We start from the raw sequence: 23,962 nt of genomic DNA, 5'->3' as shown, positions 1-23,962 counted from the left end.
TCATTGTTGAGATGTTGACATTCATTGTTGGGATGTTGACATTCATTGTTGAGATGTTCACATTCATTGTTGAGATGTTGACATTCATTGTTGAGATGTTCACATTCATTATTGAGATGTTTTTGTTCACATTCATTGTTGGGATGTTGACATTCATTGTTGAGATGTTCACATTCATTGTTGAGATGTTCAAATTCATTGTTGAGATGTTTTTGTTCTCATTCATTGTTGGGATGTTGACATTCATTGTTGAGATGTTTTTGTTCACATTCATTATTGAGATGTTCACATTCATTATTGAGATGGTTTTGTTCAAATTCATTGTTGGAATGTTGACAATCATTCTTGGGATGTTCACATTCATTGTTGAGATGTTGACATTCATTGTTGGGATGTTCACATTCATTGTTGGGATGTTGATATTCATTGTTGGGATGTTCACATTCATTGTTGAGATGTTGATATTCATTCTTGGGATGTTCACATTCATTGTTGAGATGTTGACATTCATTGTTGGGATGTTCACATTCATTGTTGGGATGTTCACATTCATTGTTGGGATGTTCACATTCATTGTTGAGATGTTCACATTCATTGTTGAGATGTTGATATTCATTCTTGGGATGTTCACATTCATTGTTGAGATGTTGACATTCATTGTTGGGATGTTCACATTCATTGTTGGGATGTTCATATTCATTGTTGAGATGTTGACATTCATTGTTGAGATGTTTTTGTTCACATTCATTGTTGGGATGTTGACATTCATTGTTGAGATGTTCACATTCATTGTTGAGATGTTCAAATTCATTGTTGAGATGTTTTTGTTCTCATTCATTGTTGGGATGTTGACATTCATTGTTGAGATGTTTTTGTTCACATTCATTATTGAGATGTTCACATTCATTATTGAGATGGTTTTGTTCAAATTCATTGTTGGAATGTTGACATTCATTCTTGGGATGTTCACATTCATTGTTGAGATGTTGACATTCATTGTTGGGATGTTGATATTCATTGTTGGGATGTTGACATTCATTGTTGAGATGTTCACACTCATTGTTGAGATGTTCACATTCATTGTTGAGATGTTGACATTCATTGTTGAGATGTTTTTGTTCACATTCATTGTTGAGATGTTGACATTTATTGTTGGGATGTTCACATTCATTGTTGAGATATTGACATTCATTGTTGGGATGTTTTTGTACACATTCATTGTTGAGATGTTCACATTCATTGTTGGGATGTTCACATTCATTGTCGGGATGTTGACATTCATTGTTGGGATGTTCACATTCATTGTTGAGATGTTGACATTCATTGTTGGGATGTTTTTGTTCACATTCATTGTTGGGATGTTGACATTTATTGTTGGGATGTTCACATTCATTGTTGAGATGTTCACATTCATTGTTGGGATGTTCACATTCATTGTCGGGATGTTGACATTCATTGTTGGGATGTTGACATTCATTGTTGGGATGTTGACATTCATTGTTGGGATGTTGACATTCATTGTTGGGATGTTGACATTCATTGTTGGGATGTTGACATTCATTGTTGGGATGTTGACATTCATTGTTCGGATGTTGACATTCATTGTTGAGATGTTCACATTCATTGTTGGGATGTTCACATTCATTGTTGAGATGTTGACATTCATTGTTGGGATCTTGACATTCATTGTTCGGATGTTCACATTCATTGTTGGGATGTTCACATTCATTGTTCGGATGTTCACATTCATTGTTGAGATGCTGACATTCATTGTTGGGATGTTGACAATCATTGTTGGGATGTTGACATTCATTGTTGGGATGTTGACATTCATTGTTGGGATGTTGACATTCATTATTGGGATGTTCACATTCATTGTTGGGATGTTGACATTCATTGTTGGGATGTTCACATTCATTGTTGAGATGTTCACATTCATTGTTGAGATGTTGACATTCATTGTTGGGATGTTTTTGTTCACATTCATTGTTGAGATGTTGACATTCATTGTTGGGATGTTTTTGTTCACATTCATTGTTGGGATGTTGACATTCATTGTTGGGATGTTGACATTCATTGTTGGGATGTTGACATTCATTGTTGGGATGTTGACATTCATTGTTGGGATGTTCACATTCATTGTTGAGATGTTCACATTCATTGTTGAGATGTTGACATTCATTGTTGAGATGTTCACATTCATTGTTGAGATGTTTTTGTTCACATTCATTGTTGGGATGTTTTTGTTCACATTCATTGTTGAGATGTTCACATTCATTGTTGAGATGTTCACATTCATTGTTGAGATGTTCACATTCATTGTTGGGATGTTCACATTCATTGTTGAGATGTTCACATTCATTGTTGGGATGTTGACATTCACTGTTGGGATGTTGACATTCATTGTTGGGATGTTCACATTCATTGTTGGGATGTTGACATTCATTGTTGGGATGTTGACATTCATTGTTGAGATGTTCATATTCATTGTTGAGAAGTTCACATTCATTGTTGGGATGTTGACATTCATTGTTGGGATGTTCATATTCATTGTTGAGATGTTCACATTCATTGTTGTGATGTTCACATTCATTGTTGAAATATTGACATTCATTGTTGAGATGTTCACATTCATTGTTGAGATGTTTTTGTTCACATTCATTGTTGAGATGTTCACATTCATTGTTGAGATGTTCTCATTCATTGTTGAGATGTTCACATTCATTGTTGAGATGTTCACATTCATTGTTGAGATGTTCACATTTATTGTTGAGATGTTTTTGTTCACATTCATTGTTGAGATGTTCACATTCATTGTTGGGATGTTGACATTCATTGTTGGGATGTTTTTGTGATTACAATAATCTTGGATAAAACATACTCCTGTTGTGTTGATTAGAAGGAAACCTGAAATTTTCACTGCATTGTGTGTGTGTGTGGTGGGGGGGGGGTGATCTAGATCTAAAACAAATAAAACCAGAGAGTTACACATCCACCCCTTATAAAAACCAGAGAGATACAGATCCACTCCATATAAAAACAAGAGAGTTACAAATCCACACCATATAAAAACAAGACAGCTACAGATCCACCCCATATTAAAACCAAAGAGTTACAGATCCACCCCATATAAAAACCAGAGAGTTACAGATCCACCCCATATAAAACCAAAGAGTTACAGATCCACCCTATATAAAACCAGAGAGTTACTGATCCACCCCATATAAAAACCAGAGAGTTACAGATCCATCCCATATAAAACCAGAGAGCTACAGATCCACCCCATATAAAAACCAGAGAGTTACAGATCCGCCCCTTATAAAAACCAGACAGCTACAGATCCACCCCATATCAAAACCAAAGAGTTACAGATCCACCCCATATAAAAACCAGAGATTTACAGATCCACCCCATATAAAAACAGAGAGCTACAGATCCACCCCATATAAAAACCAGAGAGTTACAGATCCACCCCATATAAAACCAGAGAGTTAGAGATCCACCCTATATAAAACCAGAGAGTTACAGATCCACCCCATATAAAAACCAGAGAGTTACAGATCCACCCCATATAAAACCAGAGAGATACAGATCCACCCCATATAAAACCAGAGAGTTACAGATCCACCCCATATAAAACCAGAGAGCTACAGATCCACCCCTTATAAAAACCAGAGAGATACAGATCCACCCCATATAAAAACCAGATAGTTAAAGATCCACCCCTTATAAAAACCAGAGAACTACAGATCCACCCCATATTAAAACCGAAGTTAAAGATCCACCCCATATAAAAACCAAAGAGTTAGACATCCACCCCATATAAAACCAGAGAGGTACAGATCCACCCCATATAAAAACAGAGAGATGCAGATCCACCCCTTATAAAAACCAGAGAGTTACACATCCACCCCATATAAAACCAGAGAGTTACAGATCCACCCCATATAAAACCAGACAGCTACAGATCCACACCATATAAAACCAGAGAGTTACAGATCCACCCCATATAAAAACAGAGAGATACAGATCCACCCCTTATAAAAACCAGAGAGTTACACATCCACACCATATAAAACCAGAGAGTTACAGATCCACCCCATATAAAACCAGAGAGTTACAGATCCACCCCATATAAAACCAGAGAGTTACAGATCCACCCCTTTTAAAAACCAGAAAGATACAGATCCACCCCATATAAAAATCAGAGAGTTACAGATCAACCCTTTATAAAAACCAGAGAGTTACAGATCCACCCCATATAAAACCAGAGAGATACAGATCCACCCCATATAAAACCAGAGAGTTACAGATCCACCACATATAAAACCAAAGAGTTACAGATCCACACCATATAAAACCAGACAGCTACAGATCCACCCCATATTAAAATCAAAAAGTTACAGATCCACCCCATATAAAAACCAGACAGCTACAGATCCACTCCATATTAAAACCGAAGTTATAGATCCACCCCATATAAAAACCAGAGAGTTACAGATCCACCCCATGTAAAACCAGAGAGTTACAGATCCACCCCATATAAAAACAGAGAGATGCAGATCCACCCCTTATAAAAACCAGAGAGTTACACATCCACCCCATATAAAACCAGAGAGTTACAGATCCATCCCTTATAAAAACCAGAGAGTTACACATCCACCCCTTATAAAAACCAGAGAGATACAGATCCACCCCTTATGAAAACCAGAGAGTTATAGATCCATCTCATATTAAATCCAGATAGTTAGAGATTCACCCCTTATAAAAACCAGAAAATTACAGATCCACCTCATATTAAATCTAGATAGTTACAGATTCACCGCTTATAAAAACCAGAGAGTTACAGATCCACCCCTTATAAAAACCAGAGAGCTACAGATCCACCCCTGTAAAAACCAGAGAAATACAGATCCACTTCTTATAAAAACCAGAGAGATACAGATCCACCCCTGTAAAAACCAGAGAGTTACAGATTCACCCCTTATAAAAACCAGAGAGTTACAAATCCACCCCATATAAAACCAGACAGCTACAGATCCACCCCATATAAAATCAGAGAGTTACAGATCCACACCATATAAAACCAGAGAGTTACAGATCCACCCCATATAAAACCAGAGAGTTACACATCCACACCATATAAAAACCAGAGAGCTACAGATCCACCCCATATTAAAACCAGAGAGTTACACATCCAGCCCATATAAAACCAGAGAGTAACAGATCCACCCCATATAAAACCAGACAGCTACAGATCCACCCCATATAAAACCAGAGAGTTACAGATCCACCCCATCTAAAAACAGAGAGATACAGATCCACCCCTTATAAAAACCAGAGAGTTACACATCCACACCATATAAAACCAGAGAGTTACAGATCCACCTCATATAAAACCAGAGAGTTACAGATCCACCCCATATAAAACCAGAGAGTTACAGATCCACCCCATATAAAACCAGAAAGGTACAGATCCATCCCTCATAAAAACCAGAGTGTTACACATCCACCACTTATAAAAACCAGCAAGCTACAGATCCACCCCATATAAAACCAGACAGCTACAGATCCACCCCATATAAAAACAGAGAGATACAGATCCACCCCTTATAAAAACCAGACAGCTACAGATCCACCCCATATTAAAACCGAAGTTAAAGATCCACCCCATATAAAAACCAAAGAGTTAGACATCCACCCCATATAAAACCAGAGAGGTACAGATCAACCCCATATAAAAACAGAGAGATGCAGATCCACCCCTTATAAAAACCAGAGAGTTACACATCCACCCCATATAAAACCAGAGAGTTACAGATCCACCCCATATAAAACCAGACAGCTACAGATCCACACCATATAAAACCAGAGAGTTACAGATCCACCCCATATAAAAACAGAGAGATACAGATCCACCCCTTATAAAAACCAGAGAGTTACACATCCACACCATATAAAACCAGAGAGTTACAGATCCACCCCATATAAAACCAGAGAGTTACAGATCCACCCCATATAAAACCAGAGAGTTACAGATCCACCCCTTTTAAAAACCAGAAAGATACAGATCCACCCCATATAAAAATCAGAGAGTTACAGATCAACCCCTTATAAAAACCAGAGAGTTACAGATCCACCCCATATAAAACCAGAGAGATACAGATCCACCCCATATAAAACCAGAGAGTTACAGATCCACCACATATAAAACCAAAGAGTTACAGAAACACACCATATAAAACCAGACAGCTACAGATCCACCCCATATTAAAACCAAAAAGTTACAGATCCACCCCATATAAAAACCAGACAGCTACAGATCCACTCCATATTAAAACCGAAGTTATAGATCCACCCCATATAAAAACCAGAGAGTTACAGATCCACCCCATGTAAAACCAGAGAGTTACAGATCCACCCCATATAAAAACAGAGAGATGCAGATCCACCCCTTATAAAAACCAGAGAGTTACACATCCACCCCATATAAAACCAGAGAGTTACAGATCCATCCCTTATAAAAACCAGAGAGTTACACATCCACCCCTTATAAAAACCAGAGAGATACAGATCCACCCCTTATGAAAACCAGAGAGTTATAGATCCATCTCATATTAAATCCAGATAGTTAGAGATTCACCCCTTATAAAAACCAGAAAATTACAGATCCACCTCATATTAAATCTAGATAGTTACAAATTCACCGCTTATAAAAACCAGAGAGTTACAGATCCACCCCTTATAAAAACCAGAGAGCTACAGATCCACCCCTGTAAAAACCAGAGAAATACAGATCCACTTCTTATATCCAGACAGCTACAGATCCACCCCTTATAAAAACCAGAGAGCTACAGATCCACCCCTGTAAAAACCAGAGAGATACAGATCCACTTCTTATAAAAACCAGAGAGATACAGATCCACCCCTGTAAAAACCAGAGAGTTACAGATTCACCCCTTATAAAAACCAGAGAGTTACAAATCCACCCCATATAAAACAAGACAGCTACAGATCCACCCCATATAAAATCAGAGAGTTACAGATCCACACCATATAAAACCAGAGAGTTACAGATCCACCCCATATAAAACCAGAGAGTTACACATCCACACCATATAAAAACCAGAGAGCTACAGATCCACCCCATATTAAAACCAGAGAGTTACACATCCAGCCCATATAAAACCAGAGAGTAACAGATCCACCCCATATAAAACCAGACAGCTACAGATCCACCCCATATAAAACCAGAGAGTTACAGATCCACCCCATCTAAAAACAGAGAGATACAGATCCACCCCTTATAAAAACCAGAGAGTTACACATCCACACCATATAAAACCAGAGAGTTACAGATCCACCTCATATAAAACCAGAGAGTTACAGATCCACCCCATATAAAACCAGAGAGTTACAGATCCACCCCATATAAAACCAGAAAGGTACAGATCCATCCCTTATAAAAACCAGAGTGTTACACATCCACCACTTATAAAAACCAGCAAGCTACAGATCCACCCCATATAAAACCAGACAGCTACAGATCCACCCCATATAAAAACAGAGAGTTACACATCCACCCTATATAAAACCAGAGAGTTACAGATCCACCCCTTATAAAAACCAGAGAGTTACAGATCCACCCCATATAAAAACGAGAGAGTTATAGATCCCCCCTTATAACAACCAGACAGTTACAGATCCACCCCATATAAAACCAGAGAGTTACAGATCCACCCCATATAAAACCAGAGAGTTACAGATCCACACCATATAAAACCAGAGAGCTACAGATCCACCCCTTATAAAAACCAGAGAGCTACAGATCCACCCCATATAAAAACCATATAGTTACAGATCCACCCCTTATAAAAACCAGACAGCTACAGATCCACCCCATATTAAAACCAAAGTTAAAGATCCACCCCATATAAAAACCAGAGAGTTAGACATCCACCCCATATAAAACCAGAGAGGTACAGATCAACCCCATATAAAAACAGAGAGATGCAGATCCACCCCTTATAAAAACCAGAGAGTTACACATCCACCCCATATAAAACCAGAGAGTTACAGATCCACACCATATAAAACCAGACAGCTACAGATCCACACCATATAAAACCAGAGAGTTACAGATCCACCCCATATAAAAACAGAGAGATACAGATCCACCCCTTATAAAAACCAGAGAGTTACACATCCACCCCATATAAAACCAGAGAGTTACAGATCCACCCCTTATAAAAACCAGAGAGTTACAGATCCACCCCATATAAAAACGAGAGAGTTATAGATCCCCCCTTATAACAACCAGACAGTTACAGATCCACCCCATATTCAAACCAGAGAGTTACAGATCCATCCCTTATAAAAACCAGAGAGTTACACATCCACCCCTTATAAAAACCAGAGAGATACAGATCCACCCCTTATGAAAACCAGAGAGTTATAGATCCATCTCATATTAAATCCAGATAGTTAGAGATTCACCCCTTATAAAAACCAGAAAATTACAGATCCACCTCATATTAAATCTAGATAGTTACAGATTCACCCCTTATAAAAACCAGAGAGTTACAGATCCACCCCTTATAAAAACCAGAGAGCTACAGATCCACCCCTGTAAAAATCAGAGAGATACAGATCCACTTCTTATAAAAACCAGAGAGATAAAGATCCACACCTTATAAAACAGAGAGCTACAGATCCACCATTGTAAAAACCAGACAGCTACAGATCCACCCCTGATAAAAACCAGAGAGCTACAGATCCACCCCTGTAAAAACCAGAGAGATACAGATCCACTTCTTATAAAAACCAGAGAGATACAGATCCACCCCTGTAAAAACCAGAAAGTTACAGATTCACCCCTTATAAAAACCAGATAGTTACAAATCCACCCCATATAAAACCAGACAGCTACAGATCCACCCCATATAAAATCAGAGAGTTACAGATCCACACCATATAAAACCAGAGAGTTACAGATCCACCCCATATAAAACCAGAGAGTTACACATCCACACCATATAAAAACCAGAGAGCTACAGATCCACCCCATATTAAAACCAGAGAGTTACACATCCACCACATATAAAACCAGAGAGTAAAAGATCCACCCCATATAAAACCAAACAGCTACAGATTCACCCCATATAAAACCAGAGAGTTACAGATCCACCCCATATAAAACCAGAGAGTTACAGATCCACCCCATATAAAACCAGAAAGGTACAGATCCATCCCTTATAAAAACCAGAGTGTTACACATCCACCACTTATAAAAACCAGCAAGCTACAGATCCACCCCATATAAAACCAGAGAGCTACAGATCCACCCCATATAAAAACCAGATAGTTACAGATCCACCCCTTATAAAAACCAGACAGCTACAGATCCACCCCATATTAAAACCGAAGTTAAAGATCCACCCCATATAAAAACCAAAGAGTTAGACATCCACCCCATATAAAACCAGAGAGGTACAGATCAACCCCATATAAAAACAGAGAGATGCAGATCCACCCATTATAAAAACCAGAGAGTTACACATCCACCCCATATAAAACCAGAGAGTTACAGATCCACCCCATATAAAACCAGACAGCTACAGATCCACACCATATAAAACCAGAGAGTTACAGATCCACCCCATATAAAAACAGAGAGATACAGATCCACCCCTTATAAAAACCAGAGAGTTACACATCCACACCATATAAAACCAGAGAGTTACAGATCCACCCCATATAAAACCAGAGAGTTACAGATCCACCCCATATAAAACCAGAGAGTTACAGATCCACCCCTTTTAAAAACCAGAAAGATACAGATCCACCCCATATAAAAATCAGAGAGTTACAGATCAACCCCTTATAAAATCCAGAGAGTTACAGATCCACCCCATATAAAACCAGAGAGATACAGATCCACCCCTTATAAAAACCAGAGAGTTACACATCCACACCATATAAAACCAGAGAGTTACAGATCCACCTCATATAAAACCAGAGAGTTACAGATCCACCCCATATAAAACCAGAGAGTTACAGATCCACCCCATATAAAACCAGAAAGGTACAAATCCATCCCTTATAAAAACCAGAGTGTTACACATCCACCACTTATAAAAACCAGCAAGCTACAGATCCACCCCATATAAAACCAGAGAGCTACAGATCCACCCCATATAAAAACCAGATAGTTACAGATCCACCCCTTATAAAAACCAGACAGCTACAGATCCACCCCATATTAAAACCGAAGTTAAAGATCCACCCCATATAAAAACCAAAGAGTTAGACATCCACCCCATATAAAACCAGAGAGGTACAGATCAACCCCATATAAAAACAGAGAGATGCAGATCCACCCCTTATAAAAACCAGAGAGTTACACATCCACCCCATATAAAACCAGAGAGTTACAGATCCACCCCATATAAAACCAGACAGCTACAGATCCACACCATATAAAACCAGAGAGTTACAGATCCACCCCATATAAAAACAGAGAGATACAGATCCACCCCTTATAAAAACCAGAGAGTTACACATCCACACCATATAAAACCAGAGAGTTACAGATCCACCTCATATAAAACCAGAGAGTTACAGATCCCCCCCATATAAAACCAGAGAGTTACAGATCCACCCCATATAAAACCAGAAAGGTACAGATCCATCCCTTATAAAAACCAGAGTGTTACACATCCACCACTTATAAAAACCAGCAAGCTACAGATCCACCCCATATAAAACCAGACAGCTACAGATCCACCCCATATAAAAACAGAGAGTTACACATCCACCCTATATAAAACCAGAGAGTTACAGATCCACCCCTTATAAAAACCAGAGAGTTACAGATCCACCCCATATAAAAACGAGAGAGTTATAGATCCCCCCTTATAACAACCAGACAGCTACAGATCCACCCCATATAAAACCAGAGAGTTACAGATCCACCCCATATAAAACCAGAGAGTTACAGATCCACACCATATAAAACCAGAGAGCTACAGATCCACCCCTTATAAAAACCAGAGAGCTACAGATCCACCCCATATAAAAACCATATAGTTACAGATCCACCCCTTATAAAAACCAGACAGCTACAGATCCACCCCATATTAAAACCAAAGTTAAAGATCCACCCCATATAAAAACCAGAGAGTTAGACATCCACCCCATATAAAACCAGAGAGGTACAGATCAACCCCATATAAAAACAGAGAGATGCAGATCCACCCCTTATAAAAACCAGACAGTTACACATCCACCCCATATAAAACCAGAGAGTTACAGATCCACCCCATATAAAACCAGACAGCTACAGATCCACACCATATAAAACCAGAGAGTTACAGATCCACCCCATATAAAAACAGAGAGATACAGATCCACCCCTTATAAAAACCAGAGAGTTACACATCCACCCCATATAAAACCAGAGAGTTACAGATCCACCCCTTATAAAAACCAGAGAGTTACAGATCCACCCCATATAAAAACGAGAGAGTTATAGATCCCCCCTTATAACAACCAGACAGTTACAGATCCACCCCATATTCAAACCAGAGAGTTACAGATCCATCCCTTATAAAAACCAGAGAGTTACACATCCACCCCTTATAAAAACCAGAGAGATACAGATCCACCCCTTATGAAAACCAGAGAGTTATAGATCCATCTCATATTAAATCCAGATAGTTAGAGATTCACCCCTTATAAAAACCAGAAAATTACAGATCCACCTCATATTAAATCTAGATAGTTACAGATTCACCCCTTATAAAAACCAGAGAGTTACAGATCCACCCCTTATAAAAACCAGAGAGCTACAGATCCACCCCTGTAAAAATCAGAGAGATACAGATCCACTTCTTATAAAAACCAGAGAGATAAAGATCCACACCTTATAAAACAGAGAGCTACAGATCCACCATTGTAAAAACCAGACAGCTACAGATCCACCCCTTATAAAAACCAGAGAGCTACAGATCCACCCCTGTAAAAACCAGAGAGATACAGATCCACTTCTTATAAAAACCAGAGAGATACAGATCCACCCCTGTAAAAACCAGAAAGTTACAGATTCACCCCTTATAAAAACCAGATAGTTACAAATCCACCCCATATAAAACCAGACAGCTACAGATCCACCCCATATAAAATCAGAGAGTTACAGATCCACACCATATAAAACCAGAGAGTTACAGATCCACCCCATATAAAACCAGAGAGTTACACATCCACACCATATAAAAACCAGAGAGCTACAGATCCACCCCATATTAAAACCAGAGAGTTACACATCCACCACATATAAAACCAGAGAGTAAAAGATCCACCCCATATAAAACCAAACAGCTACAGATTCACCCCATATAAAACCAGAGAGTTACAGATCCACCCCATATAAAACCAGAGAGATACAGATCCACCCCTTATAAAAACCAGAGAGTTACACATCCACACCATATAAAACCAGAGAGTTACAGATCCACCTCATATAAAACCAGAGAGTTACAGATCCACCCCATATAAAACCAGAGAGTTACAGATCCACCCCATATAAAACCAGAAAGGTACAGATCCATCCCTTATAAAAACCAGAGTGTTACACATCCACCACTTATAAAAACCAGCAAGCTACAGATCCACCCCATATAAAACCAGAGAGCTACAGATCCACCCCATATAAAAACCAGATAGTTACAGATCCACCCCTTATAAAAACCAGACAGCTACAGATCCACCCCATATTAAAACCGAAGTTAAAGATCCACCCCATATAAAAACCAAAGAGTTAGACATCCACCCCATATAAAACCAGAGAGTTACAGATCCAACCCATATAAAAACAGAGAGATACAGATCCACCCCTTATAAAAACCAGAGAGTTACACATCCACACCATATAAAACCAGAGAGTTACAGATCCACCCCATATAAAACCAGAGAGTTACAGATCCACCCCATATAAAACCAGAGAGTTACAGATCCACCCCTTTTAAAAACCAGAAAGATACAGATCCACCCCATATAAAAATCAGAGAGTTACAGATCAACCCCTTATAAAATCCAGAGAGTTACAGATCCACCCCATATAAAACCAGAGAGATACAGATCCACCCCATATAAAACCAGAGAGTTACAGATCCACCCCATATAAAACCAAAGAGTTACAGATCCACACCATATAAAACCAGACAGCTACAGATCCACCCCATATTAAAACCAAAGAGTTACAGATCCACCCCATATAAAAACCAGACAGCTACAGATCCACTCCATATTAAAACCGAAGTTATAGATCCACCCCATATAAAAACCAGAGAGTTACAGATCCACCCCATGTAAAACCAGTGAGTTACAGATCCACCCCATATAAAAACAGAGAGATGCAGATCCACCCCTTATAAAAACCAGAGAGTTACACATCCACCCCATATAAAACCAGAGAGTTACAGATCCATCCCTTATAAAAACCAGAGAGTTACACATCCACCCCTTATAAAAACCAGAGAGATACAGATCCACCCCTTATGAAAACCAGAGAGTTATAGATCCATCTCATATTAAATCCAGATAGTTAGAGATTCACCCCTTATAAAAACCAGAAAATTACAGATCCACCTCATATTAAATCTAGATAGTTACAGATTCATCCCTTATAAAAACCAGAGAGTTACAGATCCACCCCTTATAAAAACCAGAGAGCTACAGATCCACCCCTGTAAAAACCAGAGAGATACAGATCCACTTCTTATAAAAACCAGAGAGATAAAGATCCACACCTTATAAAACAGAGAGCTACAGATCCACCATTGTAAAAACCAGACAGCTACAGATCCACCCCTTATAAAAACCAGAGAGCTACAGATCCACCCCTGTAAAAACCAGAGAGATACAGATCCACTTCTTATAAAAACCAGAGAGATACAGATCCACCCCTGTAAAAACCAGAGAGTTACAGATTCACCCCTTATAAAAACCAGAGAGTTACAAATCCACCCCATATAAAACCAGACAGCTACAGATCCACCCCATATAAAATCAGAGAGTTACAGATCCACCCCATATAAAACCAGAGAGATACAGATCCACCCCTTATAAAAACCAGAGAGTTACACATCCACACCATATAAAACCAGAGAGTTACAGATCCACCTCATATAAAACCAGAGAGTTACAGATCCACCCCATATAAAACCAGAGAGTTACAGATCCACCCCATATAAAACCAGAAAGGTACAGATCCATCCCTTATAAAAACCAGAGTGTTACACATCCACCACTTATAAAAACCAGCAAGCTACAGATCCACCCCATATAAAACCAGAGAGCTACAGATCCACCCCATATAAAAACCAGATAGTTACAGATCCACCCCTTAGAAAAACCAGACAGCTACAGATCCACCCCATATTAAAACCGAAGTTAAAGATCCACCCCATATAAAAACCAAAGAGTTAGACATCCACCCCATATAAAACCAGAGAGGTACAGATCCACCCCATATAAAAACAGAGAGATGCAGATCCACCCCTTATAAAAACCAGAGAGTTACACATCCACCCCATATAAAACCAGAGAGTTACAGATCCACCCCATATAAAACCAGACAGCTACAGATCCACACCATATAAAACCAGAGAGTTACAGATCCACCCCATATAAAAACAGAGAGATACAGATCCACCCCTTATAAAAACCAGAGAGTTACACATCCACACCATATAAAACCAGAGAGTTACAGATCCACCCCATATAAAACCAGAGATTTACAGATCCACCCCATATAAAACCAGAGAGTTACAGATCCACCCCTTTTAAAAACCAGAAAGATACAGATCCACCCCATATAAAAATCAGAGAGTTACAGATCAACCCCTTATAAAAACCAGAGAGTTACAGATCCACCCCATATAAAACCAGAGAGATACAGATCCACCCCATATAAAACCAGAGAGTTACAGATCCACCCCATATAAAACCAAAGAGTTACAGATCCACACCATATAAAACCAGACAGCTACAGATCCACCCCATATTAAAACCAAAGAGTTACAGATCCACCCCATATAAAAACCAGACAGCTACAGATCCACTCCATATTAAAACCGAAGTTATAGATCCACCCCATATAAAAACCAGAGAGTTACAGATCCACCCCATGTAAAACCAGTGAGTTACAGATCCACCCCATATAAAAACAGAGAGATGCAGATCCACCCCTTATAAAAACCAGAGAGTTACACATCCACCCCATATAAAACCAGAGAGTTACAGATCCATCCCTTATAAAAACCAGAGAGTTACACATCCACCCCTTATAAAAACCAGAGAGATACAGATCCACCCCTTATGAAAACCAGAGAGTTATAGATCCATCTCATATTAAATCCAGATAGTTAGAGATTCACCCCTTATAAAAACCAGAAAATTACAGATCCACCTCATATTAAATCTAGATAGTTACAGATTCACCGCTTATAAAAACCAGAGAGTTACAGATCCACCCCTTATAAAAACCAGAGAGCTACAGATCCACCCCTGTAAAAACCAGAGAGATACAGATCCACTTCTTATATCCAGACAGCTACAGATCCACCCCTTATAAAAACCAGAGAGATACAGATCCACCCCTGTAAAAACCAGAGAGTTACAGATTCACCCCTTATAAAAACCAGAGAGTTACAAATCCACCCCATATAAAACCAGACAGCTACAGATCCACCCCATATAAAATCAGAGAGTTACAGATCCACACCATATAAAACCAGAGAGTTACAGATCCACCCCATATAAAACCAGAGAGTTACACATCCACACCATATAAAAGCCAGAGAGCTACAGATCCACCCCATATTAAAACCAGAGAGTTACACATCCAGCCCATATAAAACCAGAGAGTAACAGATCCACCCCATATAAAACCAGACAGCTACAGATCCACCCCATATAAAACCAGAGAGTTACAGATCCACCCCATATAAAAACAGAGAGATACAGATCCACCCCTTATAAAAACCAGAGAGTTACACATCCACACCATATAAAACCAGAGAGTTACAGATCCACCTCATATAAAACCAGAGAGTTACAGATCCACCCCATATAAAACCAGAGAGTTACAGATCCACCCCATATAAAACCAGAAAGGTACAGATCCATCCCTTATAAAAACCAGAGTGTTACACATCCACCACTTATAAAAACCAGCAAGCTACAGATCCACCCCATATAAAACCAGACAGCTACAGATCCACCGCATATAAAAACAGAGAGTTACAGATCCACCCCTTATAAAAACCAGAGAGTTACAGATCCACCCCATATAAAAACGAGAGAGTTATAGATCCCCCCTTATAACAACCAGACAGTTACAGATCCACCCCATATTAAAACCAGAGAGTTACAGATCCATCCCTTATAAAAACCAGAGAGTTACACATCCACCCCATATAAAACCAGAGAGTTACAGATCCACCCCTTATATAAACCAGAGAGTTACAGATCCACCCCATATAAAAACGAGAGAGTTATAGATCCCCCCTTATAACAACCAGACAGTTATAGATCCACCCCATATTAAAACCAGAGAGTTACAGATCCATCCCTTATAAAAACCAGAGAGTTACACATCCACCCCTTATAAAAACCAGAGAGATACAGATCCACCCCTTATGAAAACCAGAGAGTTATAGATCCATCTCATATTAAATCCAGATAGTTAGAGATTCACCCCTTATAAAAACCAGAAAATTACAGATCCACCTCATATTAAATCTAGATAGTTACAGATTCACCACTTATAAAAACCAGAGAGTTACAGATCCACCCCTTATAAAAACCAGAGAGCTACAGATCCACCCCTGTAAAAACCAGAGAGATACAGATCCACTTCTTATAAAAACCAGAGAGATAAAGATCCACACCTTATAAAACAGAGAGCTACAGATCCACCATTGTAAAAACCAGACAGCTACAGATCCACCCCTTATAAAAACCAGAGAGCTACAGATCCACCCCTGTAAAAACCAGAGAGATACAGATCCACTTCTTATAAAAACCAGAGAGATACAGATCCACCCCTGTAAAAACCAGAAAGTTACAGATTCACCCCTTATAAAAACCAGATAGTTACAAATCCACCCCATATAAAACCAGACAGCTACAGATCCACCCCATATAAAATCAGAGAGTTACAGATCCACACCATATAAAACCAGAGAGTTACAGATCCACCCCATATAAAATCAGAGAGTTACACATCCACACCATATAAAACCAGAGAGTAACAGATCCACCCCATATAAAACCAAACAGCTACAGATTCACCCCATATAAAACCAGAGAGTTACAGATCCACCCCATATAAAACCAGAGAGATACAGATCCACCCCTTATAAAAACCAGAGAGTTACAGATCCACACCATATAAAACCAGAGAGTTACAGATCCACCTCATATAAAACCAGAGAGTTACAGATCCCCCCCATATAAAACCAGAGTTACAGATCCACCCCATATAAAACCAGAAAGGTACAGATCCATCCCTTATAAAAACCAGAGTGTTACACATCCACCACTTATAAAAACCAGCAAGCTACAGATCCACCCCATATAAAACCAGACAGCTACAGATCCACCCCATATAAAAACAGAGAGTTACACATCCACCACATATAAAACCAGAGAGTTACAGATCCACTCCTTATAAAAACCAGAGAGTTACAGATCCACCCCATATAAAACCAGAGAGTTGCAGATCCACCCCTTTTAAAAACCAGAAAGATATAGATCCACCCCATATAAAAATCAGAGAGTTACAGATCAACCCCTTATAAAAACCAGAGAGTTACAGATCCACCCCATATAAAACCAGAGAGATACAGATCCACCCCATATAAAACCAGAGAGTTACAGATCCACCCCATATAAAACCAAAGAGTTACAAATCCACCCCATATAAAAACAGAGAGATGCAGATCCACCCCTTATAAAAACCAGAGAATTACACATCTACCCCATATAAAACCAGAGAGTTACAGATCCATCCCTTATAAAAACCAGAGAGTTACACATCCACCCCTTATAAAAACCAGAGAGATACAGATCCACCCCTTATGAAAACCAGAGAGTTATAGATCCATCTCATATTAAATCCAGATAGTTAGAGATTCACCCCTTATAAAAACCAGAAAATTACAGATCCACCTCATATTAAATCTAGATAGTTACAGATTCACCCCTTATAAAAACCAGAGAGTTACAGATCCACCCCTTATAAAAACCAGAGAGCTACAGATCCACCCCTGTAAAAATCAGAGAGATACAGATCCACTTCTTATAAAAACCAGAGAGATAAAGATCCACACCTTATAAAACAGAGAGCTACAGATCCACCATTGTAAAAACCAGACAGCTACAGATCCACCCCTTATAAAAACTAGAGAGCTACAGATCCACCCCTGTAAAAACCAGAGAGATACAGATCCACTTCTTATAAAAACCAGAGAGATACAGATCCACCCCTGTAAAAACCAGAAAGTTACAGATTCACCCCTTATAAAAACCAGATAGTTACAAATCCACCCCATATAAAACCAGACAGCTACAGATCCACCCCATATAAAATCAGAGAGTTACAGATCCACACCATATAAAACCAGAGAGTTACAGATCCACCCCATATAAAACCAGAGAGTTACACATCCACACCATATAAAAACCAGAGAGCTACAGATCCACCCCATATTAAAACCAGAGAGTTACACATCCACCACATATAAAACCAGAGAGTAAAAGATCCACCCCATATAAAACCAAACAGCTACAGATTCACCCCATATAAAACCAGAGAGTTACAGATCCACCCCATATAAAACCAGAGAGATACAGATCCACCCCTTATAAAAACCAGAGAGTTACACATCCACACCATATAAAACCAGAGAGTTACAGATCCACCTCATATAAAACCAGAGAGTTACAGATCCACCCCATATAAAACCAGAGAGTTACAGATCCACCCCATATAAAACCAGAAAGGTACAGATCCATCCCTTATAAAAACCAGAGTGTTACACATCCACCACTTATAAAAACCAGCAAGCTACAGATCCACCCCATATAAAACCAGAGAGCTACAGATCCACCCCATATAAAAACCAGATAGTTACAGATCCACCCCTTATAAAAACCAGACAGCTACAGATCCACCCCATATTAAAACCGAAGTTAAAGAACAACCCCATATAAAAACCAAAGAGTTAGACATCCACCCCATATAAAACCAGAGAGGTACAGATCAACCCCATATAAAAACAGAGAGATGCAGATCCACCCCTTATAAAAACCAGAGAGTTACACATCCACCCCATATAAAACCAGAGAGTTACAGATCCACCCCATATAAAACCAGACAGCTACAGATCCACACCATATAAAACCAGAGAGTTACAGATCCACCCCATATAAAAACAGAGAGATACAGATCCACCCCTTATAAAAACCAGAGAGTTACACATCCACACCATATAAAACCAGAGAGTTACAGATCCACCCCATATAAAACCAGAGAGTTACAGATCCACCCCATATAAAACCAGAGAGTTACAGATCCACCCCTTTTAAAAACCAGAAAGATACAGATCCACCCCATATAAAAATCAGAGAGTTACAGATCAACCCCTTATAAAATCCAGAGAGTTACAGATCCACCCCATATAAAACCAGAGAGATACAGATCCACCCCATATAAAACCAGAGAGTTACAGATCCACCCCATATAAAACCAAAGAGTTACAGATCCACACCATATAAAACCAGACAGCTACAGATCCACCCCATATTAAAACCAAAGAGTTACAGATCCACCCCATATAAAAACCAGACAGCTACAGATCCACTCCATATTAAAACCGAAGTTATAGATCCACCCCATATAAAAACCAGAGAGTTACAGATCCACCCCATGTAAAACCAGTGAGTTACAGATCCACCCCATATAAAAACAGAGAGATGCAGATCCACCCCTTATAAAAACCAGAGAGTTACACATCCACCCCATATAAAACCAGAGAGTTACAGATCCATCCCTTATAAAAACCAGAGAGTTACACATCCACCCCTTATAAAAACCAGAGAGATACAGATCCACCCCTTATGAAAACCAGAGAGTTATAGATCCATCTCATATTAAATCCAGATAGTTAGAGATTCACCCCTTATAAAAACCAGAAAATTACAGATCCACCTCATATTAAATCTAGATAGTTACAGATTCATCCCTTATAAAAACCAGAGAGTTACAGATCCACCCCTTATAAAAACCAGAGAGCTACAGATCCACCCCTGTAAAAACCAGAGAGATACAGATCCACTTCTTATAAAAACCAGAGAGATAAAGATCCACACCTTATAAAACAGAGAGCTACAGATCCACCATTGTAAAAACCAGACAGCTACAGATCCACCCCTTATAAAAACCAGAGAGCTACAGATCCACCCCTGTAAAAACCAGAGAGATACAGATCCACTTCTTATAAAAACCAGAGAGATACAGATCCACCCCTGTAAAAACCAGAGAGTTACAGATTCACCCCTTATAAAAACCAGAGAGTTACAAATCCACCCCATATAAAACCAGACAGCTACAGATCCACCCCATATAAAATCAGAGAGTTACAGATCCACCCCATATAAAACCAGAGAGATACAGATCCACCCCTTATAAAAACCAGAGAGTTACACATCCACACCATATAAAACCAGAGAGTTACAGATCCACCTCATATAAAACCAGAGAGTTACAGATCCACCCCATATAAAACCAGAGAGTTACAGATCCACCCCATATAAAACCAGAAAGGTACAGATCCATCCCTTATAAAAACCAGAGTGTTACACATCCACCACTTATAAAAACCAGCAAGCTACAGATCCACCCCATATAAAACCAGAGAGCTACAGATCCACCCCATATAAAAACCAGATAGTTACAGATCCACCCCTTATAAAAACCAGACAGCTACAGATCCACCCCATATTAAAACCGAAGTTAAAGATCCACCCCATATAAAAACCAAAGAGTTAGACATCCACCCCATATAAAACCAGAGAGGTACAGATCCACCCCATATAAAAACAGAGAGATGCAGATCCACCCCTTATAAAAACCAGAGAGTTACACATCCACCCCATATAAAACCAGAGAGTTACAGATCCACCCCATATAAAACCAGACAGCTACAGATCCACACCATATAAAACCAGAGAGTTACAGATCCACCCCATATAAAAACAGAGAGATACAGATCCACCCCTTATAAAAACCAGAGAGTTACACATCCACACCATATAAAACCAGAGAGTTACAGATCCACCCCATATAAAACCAGAGATTTACAGATCCACCCCATATAAAACCAGAGAGTTACAGATCCACCCCTTTTAAAAACCAGAAAGATACAGATCCACCCCATATAAAAATCAGAGAGTTACAGATCAACCCCTTATAAAAACCAGAGAGTTACAGATCCACCCCATATAAAACCAGAGAGATACAGATCCACCCCATATAAAACCAGAGAGTTACAGATCCACCCCATATAAAACCAAAGAGTTACAGATCCACACCATATAAAACCAGACAGCTACAGATCCACCCCATATTAAAACCAAAGAGTTACAGATCCACCCCATATAAAAACCAGACAGCTACAGATCCACTCCATATTAAAACCGAAGTTATAGATCCACCCCATATAAAAACCAGAGAGTTACAGATCCACCCCATGTAAAACCAGTGAGTTACAGATCCACCCCATATAAAAACAGAGAGATGCAGATCCACCCCTTATAAAAACCAGAGAGTTACACATCCACCCCATATAAAACCAGAGAGTTACAGATCCATCCCTTATAAAAACCAGAGAGTTACACATCCACCCCTTATAAAAACCAGAGAGATACAGATCCACCCCTTATGAAAACCAGAGAGTTATAGATCCATCTCATATTAAATCCAGATAGTTAGAGATTCACCCCTTATAAAAACCAGAAAATTACAGATCCACCTCATATTAAATCTAGATAGTTACAGATTCACCGCTTATAAAAACCAGAGAGTTACAGATCCACCCCTTATAAAAACCAGAGAGCTACAGATCCACCCCTGTAAAAACCAGAGAGATACAGATCCACTTCTTATATCCAGACAGCTACAGATCCACCCCTTATAAAAACCAGAGAGATACAGATCCACCCCTGTAAAAACCAGAGAGTTACAGATTCACCCCTTATAAAAACCAGAGAGTTACAAATCCACCCCATATAAAACCAGACAGCTACAGATCCACCCCATATAAAATCAGAGAGTTACAGATCCACACCATATAAAACCAGAGAGTTACAGATCCACCCCATATAAAACCAGAGAGTTACACATCCACACCATATAAAAGCCAGAGAGCTACAGATCCACCCCATATTAAAACCAGAGAGTTACACATCCAGCCCATATAAAACCAGAGAGTAACAGATCCACCCCATATAAAACCAGACAGCTACAGATCCACCCCATATAAAACCAGAGAGTTACAGATCCACCCCATATAAAAACAGAGAGATACAGATCCACCCCTTATAAAAACCAGAGAGTTACACATCCACACCATATAAAACCAGAGAGTTACAGATCCACCTCATATAAAACCAGAGAGTTACAGATCCACCCCATATAAAACCAGAGAGTTACAGATCCACCCCATATAAAACCAGAAAGGTACAGATCCATCCCTTATAAAAACCAGAGTGTTACACATCCACCACTTATAAAAACCAGCAAGCTACAGATCCACCCCATATAAAACCAGACAGCTACAGATCCACCGCATATAAAAACAGAGAGTTACAGATCCACCCCTTATAAAAACCAGAGAGTTACAGATCCACCCCATATAAAAACGAGAGAGTTATAGATCCCCCCTTATAACAACCAGACAGTTACAGATCCACCCCATATTAAAACCAGAGAGTTACAGATCCATCCCTTATAAAAACCAGAGAGTTACACATCCACCCCATATAAAACCAGAGAGTTACAGATCCACCCCTTATAAAAACCAGAGAGTTACAGATCCACCCCATATAAAAACGAGAGAGTTATAGATCCCCCCTTATAACAACCAGACAGTTACAGATCCACCCCATATTAAAACCAGAGAGTTACAGATCCATCCCTTATAAAAACCAGAGAGTTACACATCCACCCCTTATAAAAACCAGAGAGATACAGATCCACCCCTTATGAAAACCAGAGAGTTATAGATCCATCTCATATTAAATCCAGATAGTTAGAGATTCACCCCTTATAAAAACCAGAAAATTACAGATCCACCTCATATTAAATCTAGATAGTTACAGATTCACCCCTTATAAAAACCAGAGAGTTACAGATCCACCCCTTATAAAAACCAGAGAGCTACAGATCCACCCCTGTAAAAACCAGAGAGATACAGATCCACTTCTTATAAAAACCAGAGAGATAAAGATCCACACCTTATAAAACAGAGAGCTACAGATCCACCATTGTAAAAACCAGACAGCTACAGATCCACCCCTTATAAAAACCAGAGAGCTACAGATCCAACCCTGTAAAAACCAGAGAGATACAGATCCACTTCTTATAAAAACCAGAGAGATACAGATCCACCCCTGTAAAAACCAGAAAGTTACAGATTCACCCCTTATAAAAACCAGATAGTTACAAATCCACCCCATATAAAACCAGACAGCTACAGATCCACCCCATATAAAATCAGAGAGTTACAGATCCACACCATATAAAACCAGAGAGTTACAGATCCACCCCATATAAAATCAGAGAGTTACACATCCACACCATATAAAACCAGAGAGTAACAGATCCACCCCATATAAA

The 23,962-nt window shown here is 39.2% G+C and overlaps 1 protein-coding gene across 1 annotated transcript; it reads right to left on the bottom strand.

Annotated features, from left to right (window-relative positions):
* Positions 1–830: 830 nt before the first annotated feature.
* Positions 831–2,836, bottom strand: LOC130049793 (GATA zinc finger domain-containing protein 14-like). The gene is made up of 2 exons (XM_056147803.1): positions 2,252–2,836; positions 831–1,760 (listed from the first exon to the last, which is right to left on the bottom strand). Exons 1-2 carry the CDS (start codon positions 2,834–2,836, stop codon positions 831–833), a joined length of 1,515 nt encoding a protein of 504 aa, XP_056003778.1.
* Between the last annotated feature and the right edge of the window lie 21,126 nt (positions 2,837–23,962).

This window comes from Ostrea edulis, chromosome 8, assembly GCF_947568905.1.
Source record: "Ostrea edulis chromosome 8, xbOstEdul1.1, whole genome shotgun sequence".
NCBI classification, from domain to species: Eukaryota; Metazoa; Mollusca; class Bivalvia; order Ostreida; family Ostreidae; genus Ostrea; species Ostrea edulis.
The sequence above is the reverse complement of the archived record's forward strand: the minus strand, read 5'-3'. Positions and strand labels throughout refer to the sequence as shown.

Excerpts from the sequence above, each read along its gene's own strand:
- LOC130049793 (XM_056147803.1), bottom strand. The coding sequence starts at position 2,836 with ATGAATGTCAACATCCCAACAATGAATGTGAACATCTCAACAATGAAT. Across the intron at positions 1,761-2,251 it reads TGAACATCTCAACAATGAAT|CATCTCAACAATGAATGTGA; the intron begins GTGAACAAAAAC and ends AATGAATGTCAG.